This window comes from Bufo bufo, chromosome 1, assembly GCF_905171765.1.
Source record: "Bufo bufo chromosome 1, aBufBuf1.1, whole genome shotgun sequence".
NCBI classification, from domain to species: Eukaryota; Metazoa; Chordata; class Amphibia; order Anura; family Bufonidae; genus Bufo; species Bufo bufo.
In genome coordinates this window covers 546,948,914-546,966,351 of record NC_053389.1, presented here as the reverse complement: position 1 = coordinate 546,966,351, position 17,438 = coordinate 546,948,914, and the positions used below count along the sequence as shown (strand labels likewise).

At 42.2% G+C, this 17,438-nt stretch overlaps 1 protein-coding gene across 1 annotated transcript in view; it reads left to right on the top strand.

Moving 5' to 3' along the window:
• Positions 1-17,438, top strand: part of CPNE8 (copine 8) — a 298,438-nt gene that overhangs the window by 139,604 nt on the left and 141,396 nt on the right. Inside the window, exons 3-4 of the mRNA XM_040412364.1 lie at positions 6,566-6,612; positions 11,059-11,162. Of these exons, the coding sequence (XP_040268298.1) occupies positions 6,566-6,612; positions 11,059-11,162 (151 nt within the window). The remainder of the gene's footprint in view (positions 1-6,565; positions 6,613-11,058; positions 11,163-17,438) is intronic.

The window sequence follows — 17,438 nt, the reverse complement described above, 5'->3', positions numbered from 1 at the left end:
TATGGGGGATCTGTGGATGACACTGTTTATGGGGGATCTGTGGATGCCACTTTTTATGGGGGATCTGTGGATGCCACTTTTTATGGGGGATCTGTGGATGCCACTTTTTATGGGGGATCTGTGGATGCCACTTTTTATGGGGGATCTGTGGATGCCACTTTTTATGGGGGATTTGTGGATGCCACTTTTTATGGGGGATTTGTAGATGACACTTATGGGGGAATCTGTGGATGACACTTATGGGGGAGTCTGTGGATGACACTTATGGGGGAATCTGTGGATGATGCACTGTTATGTGACTATAACCCCCATCATCCTAAATAATTCACCCATGTCCTGCAGTACATTGGTGTATTGTTAAGGATGAGGGGGATTATAGTCACTTTAAATATAAACACTGTCCAGGGACTGTACCATTATTGGCCTGTGTTTATATTAAATATGACTATAACCTCCCTAATCCATAGGGATGCACCCATGTACTGCAGTACATGGGTGTATTCCTATAGATGAGGGGAGTTAGTCATATTTAGCACACATTTAATTTGTAGACCGGCCCCTGAGCAGTCACTTACCCAGGACTTTAGGTGACAGGCCAGGAAATAGCAGAGGGCGATAGATGGCCAGTTGCTTTCTCTCTCACAGCAGGAGCGCTCCATTCTTTCTCACAGCAGGAACGCTCCGTTGCTTTCTCTTTCACAGCAGGACCGGCGGAGCTCTGTAACAGCGGAGCTCCTGGTAAGGAAATGGGAGGGAGTAAGCTGGCAGGGAGTAGGCAGGGAGCAGCAGTAGTTCCCGCCAGCGCACACCACTAATTAGCGTTACATGCGGGCGGCAATGCAGAGGAGAAGAACTGCTCTCCTCTCTTCTTCTCCTCCTCAGGTATGGAACGGACCCGGCCGGCACATCTGTCGTAAGGACCTGCGGGCTGGCAGCATTCAGCATCACTGAATGCTTAACTGCTGCCGCTCGCTCGACACTTAAGCACATAAGCACGCTCAGGAGCAGGCTTAGCAACAGCTCCTGCAATAGGGCTGGCCACATTCGCTTTATAAGATGCACTGACTTTTCCCACCACTTTGGGGGGGGGGGGGAAGGGGGAGGGCATCTTATAAAGTGAAAAATACGGTATATGTGTGTGTGTGTGTGTGTGTATGTGTGTATATATATATATATATATATATATATATATCTCGCGGTAATCATACTGACCTGAAGAATGAAGGGCACAAGTAAGTTTTTCCAATTTGGGATTTTTTTCCAGTTTCCCACTACATTCTATGCAATATTAAATGGTGTTATTTTAAAGTACGATTTGTTCTGCAAAAACATACGGCTAAGTGAATGGAAAAATAAAAAAGTTATGACTCCGTGAAGGCAGGGAGTGAAAAACAAAAATGGAAAATCGCTGTGTTTGCTGGATTAACAGATGAGCATAGCTTAAAAGAACTATAGGGCATTAGTAGTATCTCAACCCAGCCTTTACCCCCGTGCTTTTGTTCAGAATGAGTTGTAGATCCACAGATATATAGACAGTTAATTTAGATTTTTGCCCCAACAATAGTAATTTATATGGCTGGAAAATCTTCCTCTGTTCCTCAGCGGGCTAAGGGTGAATAATGTGGTCACCGTATTTTCACAAATTTTTGAGTGCTGACACTTGTCTTGGATTTAATTTTGAGGACTTGAAAACAGTTCCTTAGAAGATTTTACACCCATTATCTATTTTGTTGGTGCTGCTCTTTTTTTCTTTTTTTTTTTATCTATCTATAAAATAATGTTTCACCTAATCTGTTATAATTACAGTGGGTTGGCCAGTTTATTAAACTGGTTGTCTGATAACTTTATAAATATTCACATCTTCTTGGAAGTTAAAGTTTTACTTACTTTAAAAAAAAAAAAATTGATATGTCATAAAGACATATCAAAATTTTTGATCGGAGGGGGTCTAAGTGCTGAACCCCCACGATCTCTGGAACAAGAAGAGAGAAATGTGCACATATCGTGCTGTCCCTCCTTGAGGCTGAGGATGGAATCGAGACCGGCCCTTAAACGTCTTTAGAGCCCGTCTCGTTCAACAAGGTGAGAGAGCTTAGTATGTGAGTGCTTCTCTCCCCTTTTTCTAGAGATCAGTGGGGATCTCTGCAATCAGACGGCCACTAATCAAAACTTTTGGTATGGCTCTATGACACAAAAAAAAAAAAATCTTTTTAAGTTAATAATGCTTGAAATTGAACATGTCATGAGGTTCTTGCTGCCTGCACCACAGGCATCACAAGATTCCTACAGGCTCCCTGATGACAACAATGTTTTATTCTGTCAAGTAGAATAGTTGTTTGTAACCAGGGAGCCCTTTGGGCTTTTGTTTTGTCCATGGTTTAGGAGAAAAGACAAGTTCTCCCATCATGCACTCTTATGCACTTTTTTTCAGGGGATTCCTTTGAGTGGCTGTCAGAGTGGAAGAACTAGTGCCCTCAAGATATTCTTCCAATTCTTTTATCACATATCGACCTATATTGGTATATAACTCTGTATATAATTTAATAAAGATGATCTTTATCATTCTAACTTCTCTCAACATAATCTCCTATTGCTAGTATTACTGTACAATGCATTGGAACACTTTCACATTTGTCACATTTTGTGATGTTACAGCCTTGTGCTAAAAAAAAGTTTTCCCACATCAATCCTGTGCTCAGTACCGCATAATGAGAAAGTGGAAACTGAATTTTAGAATTGTTAGCAAATGTATTAAAAAGCAAAAACTAAATTTTTTGCATGGACATAAGTATTTAGACCCTTTGCTGTGTCACTTGAAATTTAGTTCTGGGAGACTCTCATATCTCTTGATCATATTTGAGATGTTTCTATACCATGCTTGGAGTCAACTGGTGGTAAATTCAGTTGATTGAACATGATTTGGAAAGGCACACATCTGTCTATATAAGGTCTCACAGATGAAAAACCAAGCCATGAAGAGCAAAGAAGTGCCTACAGAGCTCAGACAGGATTGTGTGGAGGAACAGATCTGGAGAAGGGTACAAAAACATTCCTGCTGCACTGAAAGGTCCCAAGAGCACAGTGGCTGACATACCTCTTAGATTGAAGAAGTTTGGAACAACCAGGACTCTTTCAAGAGCTGCTCACCCAGCCAAACTAAGTAATTGGGAGAAGGGTCTTGTTAAGAGAGGTGACCCAAGAACCGTAACTCTGGCTGAGCTCAAAAGATCATTGTGACGGTCACGTACACTACACACAGGGGGGAGGATAGTGACCACTGCGCTCCACCCTCACCCCTGGCCCTGCCTACTTGCCTCGCAAGTCCTAATGACAGGGGACAACTAGACGGCAGTCCCTAACTTAGGATACGTTCTCGGAAGACAGACAAGACAAATGACGGAATGTGAACGGACCGGGTCAGAACCAAGAGAGCTACGCAGTACAAAGGGTTAAGCAAAGAATGGTCAGGAGAAGCCGGGGTCAAATACCAGGAGAGTAGAGAAGTACCAGAGGAGTCCGCAAAGAGTAGTCAGGTGGGAGCCGAGGTCACAATACCAGGAGCGATGCGCAGTACAGGAGGAGCAAGCAAAGGATCGTCAGGGAACAGGATCAGGTGAGTATTCAGTAGTCCAACAAATAGCCAGGAACCTAGAATTAACAGGCAACCTGTGGCCAACAGGCTGCCTGTATTTATAGTGGGGTCTGAGGGTCATGTGACGTGGCCAGCGTCACATGACCAACAGACAGACAAGTCGAGCACCGAGTGATCAGCTCGGCGCTCAAGGCAGACCTAGGAGCAGGGAGCCTCCCAGCTAGCAAAGCCGCCCTGGAAACGAGGCCAAATACAGATCCTCGCTTCCGAAGCTAAGCAGCAGGTCTGCGGCTGATGGGAGACCGAGTGCGTCTTTGGCGCCCCGTGACAATCATGTGTGCAGAAGGGAGAAACCTCCAAAAGATCAACCAATAAAAAAGCCTATACTCAATAAAAGACACATGAAAGCCTGAAGTTTGCAAAAAAGCAGCTAAAGGACTTTCAGGCAAATGAAACTAAGATTGAACTTTTTGGCCCCAATTCTGTGTGTCATATCGTAAAGCATAGTGGTGAAGCATTATGCTGTATGGATGTTTTTCAGTGGCTGGGACAGGGAGACTGGTAACTCGGAAAAGTCAATGAAACAAAGTACAGAGATATTTTTAATAAAAACCTAATCCTGAGTGCTCTTGACCTCAGACCTGCGCCAAAGGTACACTTTCCAGCAAGACAATGACCCTAAGCATACAGCCAAAACAACACTGGAATGGCTTAGGAACTGCTCTGTGAATGTCCTTTGAGTGGCCCAGCCAGAATCCGGACTTGAACCAAATCGAACATCACTAAAGAGACCTTCAAATGGCAGTCCACTGACATTCCTCATTCAACGTGACAGAGCTTGAGAGGATCTGCAGAAAAAAAAAATCTGCAGAAAATCCCCAAATCCAGGTGTTCAAACCTTGTGGCATCATACCCAAGAAGACTAGAGGCTGTAATTTCTGCCAAAGGTGCTTCAACTAAGTCATAAGTAAAAGGTCTGAACACTTGTCTCAATGCAAGTTTTTACATTTTCCTTTTTAATAAATTAGCAAAAAACTCTAAAATTCTGTTTTCACTTTCTCATTATGGGGTTTTGAGTGCAGATTCATGGGGACATTTTTTGTTTAATAGCACAGTCACAACATAACAAAATGTGAAAATAGTGAAAGGGACTGAAGATTTTCCAAATGCATTGTAATGTTTTCCTTTCTCAGCTTTAAAGGGTTCCTGTCACCTGAAAAATGAGTATTAAGCTGGCTGACATTAGCGATGTGCTAATGTCAGCTAAACATAACTATATTAATGCCATATCACTGCCTGCCACCGTTTTTGAGAAAAATAAACTTTTGTAATATGCTAATTAGCCTCTAGGAGCGGGGGGGGGGGGGGGGGGGGGGGGGGGGGGGGGGGCGTTGCACCTGCTCCTTGAGGCTCCGTTTGCCCACCTCTTTTCACGCCCTTCTCCGGGCTGCTCTCCTCCCGCCGGCCGTGTCTACTAAGAAAACCCGTTCAGTACTCGGCGCAGTGAGGGAAGGACGCTCAGCGGCACTCCAGCTGCCGTGAAGCTACAACTCCCAGCATGCAAACATGCTTGGCTGCTCTTCTGACTCCCATAGAAGTGAATGAGCATTCTGGGAGTTGTAGTTACAGAACAGCTAGAGTGCTGAAGATTGCTGATCTCTGCCTTAGGGCTTGTTCACATGAACGTAATTTGCTTTCCGTATACGGGTCGTTTTCTGCGTGCCGCATACGGTCCGTATACGCAACCATTCTCTTCGATGGGTCCGCAAAAGATTAGTCACTATCTACTGGCAGACAAGAATAGGCATTTCTATTTCCATTGGCCACCTGCTCCGTTCCGCAAATTGCGGAAGGCACACGGGTGGCATCCTTTTTTTGCGGATTCGTAATTTGCGGACCGCAAAAAACAGCAAGGTCGTGTGAACAAGCCCTTAAACATAGACCACTTTGAAAAGTGGCGAGTCTCACCAAGTCTCAAAATTTCACCAATTGTTACAGAGAACACTGCAATCGACATCGACGTTTTAAAGCCACAAAACTGATGTATCTGATTTTGATAAATGTCCCCAAAAGTATGGTGTGTAAATATACAGTACATCTGGTTTTTAAGCATAAACTTAAATGCCGTGTTGTAGGCACATTTTGTAAGGAGGTCTACTGCCACAATTGAACATTTTCATAGCGATGACCTTTTAGCGAAGCTTGACATTTTCCTTGTTTAGAAAAGAGAACATTTGTTGCAGTGCTCAACTATTGTAGCTCACACAGCAGGCAAAATTACAGCTGACAGGATAGCCTAGTTTTCTAGGCCAGAGCTGAGGTAGATAGTGACTCACTAGATTTCAGCCTAGTTCCATGTGAATGGAAATGAGGAAAACAAATGACCTTTAAGTAATAACATGTAAAAATAATGACCATGTAGACGAGTGGTATAATGTCCAGACATAATTAAAAGGAAGATCAGTAGTGGCCATTTATTACACCAAAGCAGTATCTGATCTTACAGGAGCGAAAAATCATATTATAGAGAATGTATGATATTCATTATCTCAAATTAGGGATGAGCGAATCTACTTCGGATGAAATATCTGAAGTCGATTCGTATAAAACTTTGAATACTGTACGGAGTGAGCGGTCCGTACAGTATAAGAATGTATTGGCTCAGATGAGCCAAAGCTATTATTTCGCGAAGTCTCGCGAGACTTCGGGTAATAACTTCAAAAATTAATTTCTTCTGTTAAAAACCTTTTAACGAACTTGGGTTCGGTCCTAAGCCAAAACATTCTAATACTGTACGGAGCGCTCGCTCCATACAGTATTCAAACAAAGTTTTATGCGAATCGACTTCGATGTTTCATCCAAAGTCAATTTGCTTATCTAATCTTCAAAACCAGAGGTTTGGACTTGTTGCTATTTACATGACACCAATTGTACGAAAATTAACAGAGATATTTTCTTTCTATCCTGTTACAGTATGTGTATTGTATACGCAAGGTATTGGAAACAAGGAATGGAGAGAGGTAAGATTTCTATTTCACGATATCCATAATGTTATCATACCTGCCGTATTGTCAGAATGATGAGGAATGATAATAAAGGTATTGGTGATAAAGCAATAATAGTAAAGGTATTGAAAACATGTTCCTGCAACAAAAATTGAAAGAAACAAAAAATTCTGGAAAAACACAAACAGTGCCTGTGCTGATTTTTGATGCTGTGCACATCAGCAGAGTTTCCTCACCGTTGGCATTTATGATAAATTGATAAGAATAGTTTTCTTATCATTGGACTTAGACCTCTAGGGTGGCACTGCTGGGAATGAGTGAGCATGCACTGGTGGTTCTGTATATTCCATACAATAATGACCACACATGCGCAGTGGAAAACCCTAATTAGGGAACCTGTCAGGATGATTTTGGTTATTAAACCACTGCCATGCTGCTATAGTGCTTGTAGACACTTTTCTAGATATGCCACCGTTGAAAGTGATTTTTTTTTTTTTACTAAGAGAGAGAAAAAGCTATTAAACCAGTGTGTGCCACTCACCAGTGTTGGCAGTGCTGATTAGTCACATTGTCCTAGTTTTCAGTACACCCATTCTGTCTTGATTGACTGTGCTGAGCTGAACTTCAATCTAGACAAAATGGGCCTGCTAACACTGAGGACATCATAACTGGTCACCACTGCCGCACCATCCAATGGCTAATGATGAGCAGCGTTCAGAGGTTTTAGTACTTCTTTTTGCCACTCACCCCCTCGTTCATTAAGGAGGAGCATCATTAAAAGTTGAAAAAAGTTGAATTCCTCATGCACATAGAAACAGATGTAGGCTGCATTCACACGTCAGTGGTGTGTTGCGGACCTACAAATTGCGGGTCCGCAACACACCAGCCCGGCACCCCCATAGAAATGCCTATTCTTGTCCGCAAGCTGCGGACAAGAATAGGACATGCTCTATCTTTTTGCGGAGCTGCGGACCCAAAATCGGGGCCGTGCCCCGCAATTGCGGCTGCAGACAGCACACTGTGTGCTGTCCGCATCCATTCCGTCCCCATAGAGAATGAATGGGTCGCACCCATTCCGCAAAATTGCGGAAAGGATGCGGACCCATTTTGCGGACGTGTGAATGGAGCCTTACAAAAGAAAGAAATGCTTTTACTAGCAGGATCAACCCTACCAGGAAATATGTCTGATTTAAGCCTGCTCACATATGCCCTTTATTAACTAAAGCTGTAATCAGATTCCCTTTAAGTAGTGTTTTATTGTTTTAAAGAGGACGTGTAATGTCTTCTTGAAACAGCAGCAGCCATAACTGGCTATAGCCATTGCTTTACAAATTCCAGTTGTGTTATTATATTTTTTTTGGTTACTAGCGCCTCCCCCAACCCCTTCCTAAGCAGGCCGTTCCTGTATTAGGAGCTTCTGATGATTCAAGGCATGCACTGTCAAGGGGGAGTGATCCTCAACAGATAGATAGTAAACCAGAGTTATGACATGGTCCATGTGGATTAATGTGGAACAGCGGCTCCAACCAAATAAAGGCGGCCACCTCTTCTGGAGGATGTGACAGGTTCTCGTGTATCCCTTTCTGGCAGTCATTTTCTGTTTGTTTTCATTTTTTACTCCCTGGATTCTAGGAACCATAGCTTTTTCTGTTCAAATATCCAAATCAGGGCTTGTGCTTGGGACAAGTTGTGCTTTCTAATGTTAAAGGGTTTCTACCACCAGAAATACTGTTATGTAGCGATGCGCTAATGTCAGCACTACATAACAGTATGTTTCTAACATTAGTCCCTGCAGCTGTTTTTGTAAAAAAAAGCACTTTTATTATATGCTAATGAGCCTCTAGGTGCTATGTGGGTGTAAAATCAGCACCTAGAGGCTCCGTCTACTCACGCTTTATCCCGCCCAGGTCCAGTGTTCCTGCCCGCCCAGCTCCTCTTGATTGATGGCACGGTCCACCGCATCGTTGACGAAATCCCGTGCCTGCGCCGTTCACTTCTGTCTTCGGCGCAGTGAGTGAAGGCCGCTCTCGATGCCGGCTTACTCACTCTGGCGTAGTCGGCGCAGGCGCAGTGAGGAATCCGGCACCAGGAGCACATCATTCACTCACTGCGCCTGCGCCGAAGACAGAAGTGAATGGCGCAGGCGCGGGATTTCGTCAACGATGCGGTGGACCGTGCCATCAATCAAGAGGAGCTGGGCGTGCAGAACAGGGGACCTGGGCGGGATAAAGCGTGAGTGGACGGAGCCTCTAGGTGCTGATTTTACGCCCACATAGCACCTAGAGGCTCATTAGCATATAATAAAAGTGCTTTTTTTTAAAAAAACGGCTGCAGGGACTAATGTTAGAAACATACTGTTATGTAGTGCTGACATTAGCGCATCGCCAATGTCAGTCAGCTACATAACAGAATTTCTGGTGGTAGAAACCCTTTAACAATTAATATTCCATATTATGTAGTGGGAAGCTGAATAGAATTCGAAATGGAGTGGGAAAAAGGGCAATTCTGCCATTCTTTTACATATGTTGTATTAAGTTCATTCTGCAGGTCAGTACAATTATGATTCACACCATTCTCACACCATCACCAGTGACTCAATTAGAGCATCACACATTACACTGATAAATGCAAGGCACTTCTGAGGGGATTTTTATCTAGGTCTGTTAGAACAATAGAGCTATCAAACTGTCATCCTAAATTATATAGATAACACTTTTCTCTCACAGCAGCAGTAAAATAACAATGGATTACCTATCTATATAGGAGTTTTATCCTGAAATGAGAAAGAAAAGCAGCCACACAAAAATTGTGTCCCTTTAAATCTTTAAATCAGTTTTTGCTTTAAGATAGCATTCATGGCAAAATATATGCAAAGATTGGTTTTACAATTGGCCATAATGTGTTCCATCAATATTAAAAACTATTGATCCCACTACCATAATAATTTATCTCTCATGATACCCATCTCCATATACAGTCATCCAACATTTCTTCTAAATTGCCATGATCCAGCTTTACATTAGAAAGAAAACTGTTCTTTTGTACTATAGAAGCAAACATTATGACGTGCTTCGTTGTTTCGGATGAATTGTATGTGTTTTTATGACAGCCTTTTTCACATTTTGTTATGTTGTGGCCTTGTGCTAAAAAAAAAAATTTTTGCCAATCAATCTACACTGAATACCCCATACCATAATTACAAAGTAAAAACTGAATTTTAGAAATGTTTGGAAACATATTAAAAAGGAAATAATAAAATTTGACATGGGCAATTTCAGATCCTTTGCTGTCACACTAGAAATTTAGCTCAGGGGACCTCACATTTCTCTGGATAATCTTTGAGATATTTCTACACCTTGATTGGAATCCACTTGTGGTGAAATTCAGTTGATTGGAAAAAAAACTCATCCCTGTCTACATCAAGTCTCATGACTAACAATGCATATCAGAGCAAAAACCAAGCCATGGTGAGGAAAGATCTGCTTATAGAACACAAAGACAGGATTGTATGGAGGCACAGCTCTAGAGAAGGGTACAAAAAAAAATCTGCTGCACTGAAAGATCCCAAGAGTACAGAAGCTTCCATAATTCTTAAATGGAAGAAGTTTAGAACAACCAGCTCTTCCTAGAACTACTATAGTTGTCCCACCGAAACAAAGTAATCAGGAGAAAAGGCCCTTGGTAATAGAGGTTACCAAGAACCCAATGGTCACTTGCCAATACCATACCTGCGATGAAGCATGGTGGTAGCAGCATCATGCTGTGGGGGTGTTTTGATGCTTAAAAGAAAAAACATAGATCAAAATCACAGACCCTATATTTTCGCCAAAAGACCCATACCGTTTTTGCTTCTAACTTGCATGAATTGTTATGTAGCTGTAGCTTTTACCCTGGCCAGCCCTGTCATCCTCTTCAGCTCCCTGCCCTCAGTGGTTATCGGAGTGCGCATGCCTGGATCTGGCGGTGAACTGTGCAGCCAGAACGCCACCCCTGGGTACTTGTGAGCCCTCATTTGCATACCATTAAAACTTTGTTTTTGCAGCTTTAGAAAATTGGACAAAAACAACAAAAGTACTGTTATGATCATGTGTATGTGTGCAAGAAGACAATATTAGCAGTGTAGGTCATCCAAAAATCCAGCATACCTCAAGTACTGCAAAGTTCCTTGTTGATCTATGTTCACATCATCCACATGTGACTTCAGCAGACAGTCACAGCAGTGACATGAGTGAGGTTGAAGCATCGTTTCTACAGCCAGTGGATGGCTGCAGTGACCATGCCATCTCTGGAGTGACATAATGAAAGACTGGTGGGGGAAGAGTACACTGATTTTATTTTAACGCTGGTTGAGTTGATTTAAACATTTTTTATGGGGCTGGAAAATTGCTTTCCTTTTTTTCCGTATTTAACTCTGCAATACTTATGATTAATTTCAGGTATTTGTTTGCTTTTACTCTGCAGTTTGGCAGGACAGAAGTTATCGACAACACGTTGAACCCAGACTTTGTAAAAAAATTTATAATGGATTACTTCTTTGAGGAAAGACAGAATCTGCGATTTGATTTGTAAGTTTTTCAGCCTTCCTTCAGTTTTATATATAATTTTTAGTTTACTATAAGGCTAAGGTTACACAGATCATTGTATATATGGTTCACCGGTGTCAATACCAGCACATTTTACACGCAACTTTTTTCAGTTTTTTATACTGGTTTAGATATTTGTCACTCCACAGTTTATTGATTGCATGTCAAATGCAGTGTTGCATTACAGTTGCTATCTGAGCTGTTGTGTTACAAACTTGTGTGTCCTCAAATTTAGTTTATGTGCACATTTGTTGTTAATAAATGTTCAGATGTAATACATTTATTACTGTAACTTATATGTTATGTGCTTGACTGTAATAATTTGCCTGTGTTGTGATAATTACTATAGTACAAAAGGCCACTAAGTTCTAAAGTACAAAATTTCATAGAACTCTGACACTTTTCACTTCCTCCTCAGTCCAAAAGTATAGGCGCCAATACAGACCTCTATGCTGAAGATCTGGCGACCTACTTCACAGAGAAAATGTAAAATATCCAGCAGGAATTTAGCTCCGAGCCTCTAAATGTAATTTCTTCCCTTCTCCCTGCATCTCCTCTGTTCCACTTTTCACATTCAACCCACTTACAGAAGAGGTTTCAAGGCTCCTCTCCTATTCTCGCCCTACCACATGGACCCTATTCCCTCACACATCTTCCAATCTCTCTCTTCAGCTGTCACTACTCACCTAACTAATATCTTCAACCTCTCTCTCTTCTGGTATCTTCCATTCTTCTTTCAAACATTCTGTCATAACCCCATTATTAAAAAAATCTTCTCTGGATCCATTCTGCGTAACTAGCTACAGACCTGTCTCTCATCTCCCCTTCAGCTCTAAACTTCGGGAGAACCTGGTCTACTCTTGTCTCAACAGGTAGCTCTTTTCTTTACAATCTGGTTTCCACACCCTCCTTCTACAGAAAGTTACCAAAGTTACAAACAACCTGCTGACAGCTAATTGCAATGGTAACTACTCGCTACTAAATCTCCTCGATCTTTCTGCAGTATTTGACACTGTAGACCACCATCTCCTCCTCCCCATTCTCCAATCTTTCAGACTTAAGACACAGTTCTGTCTTGGTTTTCTTCCTCTTTCAGTGTATCATTTTCTGGCTCTACTCCCCCTCCTCTACATTTTGCTGTTGGGGTTCCCCAGGGTTCAGTCCTACATCCTCTCCTCTTTTCTCACTACACAGCCCCGATCGGACAGACTATCAGCAGATGACACCTCTATGCTGATGACACCCAGCTATAAACTTCAACTTGTAACATGACCACTGCTGTACTACAGAACACCAGTGACTGTGTGTCCTCTCTCTATTTGAAACTGATCTACTTGTGTTTTCTCTATCTACTAACCTACCTAAACCTGATGTCTCCATCTCAATGTGTGGCACTACCATTACTCCTAGGCAGCACGACGGCTATCTCAGTGTTATGTTTGAGGTTGATCTTTCCTTCACCCCTATATTCAATCGCATGCTCGCTCATGTCCCCTGCACTTCAAGAACATCTCTAAAATCCTCCCCCTTCTTACTATGGAAACGACAAAAACTCTCATTGTGACCATGATCTATACCTGTCTCAATTACTGCAACTCATCACTAATTGCTCACCAGACTTTCCCCTCTCCAGTCTATCTTTAATGCAACAGCTAATCTATTTGCCTAACTGCTACTCTGATGCCTGCACCTTGTGCCAGCCATTGCACTGGTTTCCCATACAGTATATGATTCAGTTTAAACTGCTAATTCTCACCCATAAAGCGCTCCACAGTTCTGCACCCTATACATCTCCTCCCTTCTGTCTACTACCCTAATCGTGCTCTCAGTTCAGCCAATAACTTACAACTAACATCCAACGTAATCCAAACCTCATACTCCCGCCTTCAAGACTTCTCCCGAGCTACACCTGTTCTCTGAAATGCCGTATCCCAAGCAATTAGGTTACTTCACAACATCCACAGTTTTAGGCGCTTTCCAAAAACATATCTTTTTAGGTTGGTCTATGACGTCCCCTAATGTAACTGTTCTTAATTCACCCCTTCCCCCAATCATTCTTTTGAACCTGATCCATCATCAAGTATCCACAATCCCCCCCCTCCCCCATATGCAACCAAATGCACTACAGATATCGGCTGGTGACTGGGTCATGCAGCTTTAAATATACTCCTTAATTGTGTTGAGATAGCTGGACCATTGTCAAGCACCTGTTACCTTTTGTGTCACCCCTATCTTCTCATAGATTGTAAGCTCTTGCGAGCAGGGCCCTCGTTCGTCTTGTTTTAAAGGGCACAATTCTTACTTTTGTAATATGCAAATTAGCCTCTAGGAGCAGGGAGGGGGGGCGTTGCTCCTGCTCCTAAAGGCTCTGTTCTCCCACCTCATTCCATTAGCCTCTAGGAGCAGGAGCAACTCTTCCCCCCCCCCCTCCCCGCTCCTAGAGGGTAATTTGCATATTACAAAAGTAAGAATTGTGCGTGCAGTAAGGGGGGGCTCAATAAACATAACAATAGCAGAGTTAGATTCTGCTGACATTAGCACATCTCTAACATCAGCCAATTTATAAGGGTTAATTCTGGTGACAGAAACCCTTCAGTTGTTGACTTGTTTGTTGCTATGTAATTTTTGACTCCATCTATAAATGAACCCCTGAATTGTAAAGCGCTGTGGAATATGTTGGCACTATGTAAATAAAGATTATTATTATTAGTATTATTATTATTGTTGTTGTTAAGACTGCCTCTTACTACTTGCAGTAATTGTATTACTTAGTTACATAGGTTAAAAAAAAAAAGACACATGTCCAAAAAGTTCAACATTAATTGTAAGGTTACATTAACACATCAGGGAAAAACGTCCGTGTGACGGCCGTTTTAGTAACGGTTGTCACACGACCATTTTTAGAACCAAAGTCTATGGAGCTATTCACATGGCTGTTTTTTTCAGGGACAGGGAATAGCGTCCGACAAAAAAAATAGGACGTCTTATTTTTGCCCGTTTTCATGTCCCGACAGACCCAATTGAAGTCAATGGGCCTGTTTTTCAAAGCCGTATAGACAGGAGTGCATCCATCTAACAGGTTAAAATGTCTTTCAGGGATTAAAATAATAAAATTAAATACTCACCTCATCCACTTGAACACTGACATTTGCTCTGCATTGGAGGAAACTGGAAGGACCTTACACTCCCATCGTCATGATGTTACATGTGATGTCATGATCTGGGAATATCAGGTCCTTCTAGTTCCCTCCAGTGCAGAGCGTGTTCAAGTGGATGAAGTGAGTATTTTTTATTGTACCCAGCAAAATTTGTGCCACTATGTGGGGGCCTTATTTATACTACTAGGAGAACACTATGGGGAGCCATTTCATATATATATATATATATATATATATATATATATATATATATATACACTATTGGGAGGGATTTTATATACAGGGTGGCAGTATTAGGTTTTTTATATACAGAGGGTAATGCGAGTGGCATTTTATATACGGGGCACTGTGGGTGGCCTTTAGGGATGAGCGAATCGACTTCAGAGCGAGCGCTCTGTACAGTATTATAATGTATTGGCTCCTATGAGTTGAAGTTATTACTTTGCCAAGTCTCGCATAATAACTTCATAAATCAATTTCTACTGTAAAAAAACATTTCCCAAACTCAGGTCGGTTCCAAGGTACCATCTGAGCCAATACATTCTAATAGTGGTAGGAGCGCTCGCTCCGTACAGTATTCAAAGTATTATGCAAATCGATTTCAGATGTTTCATCCGAAGTCGATTCGCTCATCCCTAGTGGCCTTATATATACATTATAGACACTGGGAGCACTACAGGGGGCCACTATAGATGCTGGGAGCACTGAGTTCCTTTTTTAACACCCATGAAAAACTGCTGCAAAACAGCAATTAAAAATGGACAATTGGCCAGAAAATGGATGCACACATGGATGCAGAATGGCCATGAAAAACTGACAATGAGTCAGTTTTTAATGGGCTTTTTTTAGTGTGAATGTAGCCTTCCATTACTTATAATCATCAATTTGCTATTAGACAAACATCTAGCCCTTTTTCAAACGCTGACATAATGAGGGTCCCTGTATGCCAAAAACTAGCATTACATATTTACAAAGCACAGGTTTGCAACTTTTTAAATGCCACTGCTCCTCAATTTAGATGCAAGAGGCATTTCTACACCGCCCTCACCACTCTCTTAAAAACTTTCTGTAAATAATCCTTTTATGTATTGATGTCTGAATCGCCTTTTCTCTACACATAAAGCATGTCCCCTGGTCCTTTATAAAGTCCTTGGAATGAATAAATAGTGTCCCAGTTCTTTGTATTGACCACACATGTATTTATAATATCACCCCTAGGGCGCTCAATTTTTTTTTCTTCCATTCCAATTAATAATCTGGTCACAGTCTCGCTCTCCTGTATTCTTTGTAATATATGGAGCCCAAAAAAATGAATCCCATAACTCTTGATTTATTACATAGATATCATTAAAGGGGTGTTGCCGCGAAAAATATTCTACAGTTTTCAAATCGGCACCTGGACCTGAATACTTTTGTAATTGCATGTAATAATTGCATTTACACCTCACTATACCGCGATGAAGTGTCTAGGAAAGAGGGAAAGGCAAAGAGGAATCCTAACATGCACTATATTTATTAACCTCTTCCTGACTGCCATACGGCTATATACGTGCTATTTGCACATGCACCGTGCAGCTAGCACGTGTATAGACGTCATTGCAGCTCTTTAATCCAAGCGCTGCAAAACGCTTGCATTAAAGCTTCTGTTCCTGCACTGCTGCTGTCACAAAAAGCATGCAGTGCAGTAATGCCGGCAAGGGACCAATCAGAGTGGTCACTTGCTGGAGATCGACCCGATTGGTTAGTTTGTGCAGACTAACCAATCGGATCGCCACAGTGTAAAAGTACATGTTCCAGGCTCTGATCTGCATCTTGCAGATCAGAGCCTGAAATCAGGTAGAGTGTGCTCCATGCCCCCCGATCTGTGCCCCTTGCATCATCTGTCCATCGATTTCCCCCCCCCCCAACCCCCATGCACCCTGCCTCCAACCTATTCGCCTGCCATGCTCTCTGTCCCGGCATCTGTCCTATTCGTGCCCCCTCCATGCTGGCGGTACCCCCTCCTTTCCGGCCCTGCCCCTGATGCGGTCCCCCTGCTGTATTTTATGGCGGTGGTTCCGTTCCTGAGCCGCCACCATCAGCAGCAAGTGTCAGCTGTATGCGGACACTCGGCTGTAACCCCTTATATGCTGTGGCAGCGGCATCCATTGGTTTAATAGAGGGAGGGGGCTCCCTCTCTCAACCATCGGGGCTGCCGTGCTGCAACTGCAGCAGCCGATGGTTGCCATGGTAACCGGACACCTTGCAAAGGCATCCTGTGTTGCCATCTACCTGGTAGTACCATACTTTGCTATGCAAGAGCATTGCAAAGTATAGTACAGCCATCAGCCCCACTGGATCTTCAAGTGTAAAACTTAAATAAATAAGAAAAAGTATACATATTAGGTATTGCCTTGTGGAAATTTTCTTAAAAATTTTAACAATTGCTTCTAAACTTCTAAGCCTTCTAACGTCCTAAAAAAAATGACAATTACAAAGTGATGCCAACATGAAGTAGACATATGGGAAATGTTAAGTAATAAATATTTTATGAGGTATCACTTTCTGTTTTAAAAGCAGAGAAATATAAATTTTGAAAATTGCAAATTTTTCAAAATTTTGGGTAAATTTGGGATTTTTTCCTAAATAAAGGTGAAATATATTGACTCAAATTTATGACTCATAAAGTACAATGCGTCACGAGAAAACAGTCTCAGAATGGCTTGGATGAGTAAAAGCGTTCGGACTATGTGAAATCAAGGGGGCAGGAACGTGTTAAAACCTAACTTTTAATGTTAAAGATTAAGATCCCTGTAATGGGAGAAAGGACCCCTTACGGACATACAATACAGACAACAACAGGAAACCTGGTGTACCAGGTCGCCTTTGGTAGAGTCCACAATGCCGCTCCTGAACAGGGTGCGAGTGGGACTCATAGACCAATAGACGTAAATAAAGATAAGACCTCGGCAGTGTGCCTCAAGGTCTGTAGACATGCCAATAGGCAAAGATAAGGTGGAGGATGATCTGAGTAAAAGCGTTCCAGTTATTGCCACATAAAGGGACACATGTCAGATTTGTAAATTTTGACCTGGACACTGGGGCATCAATGACCCTTAGT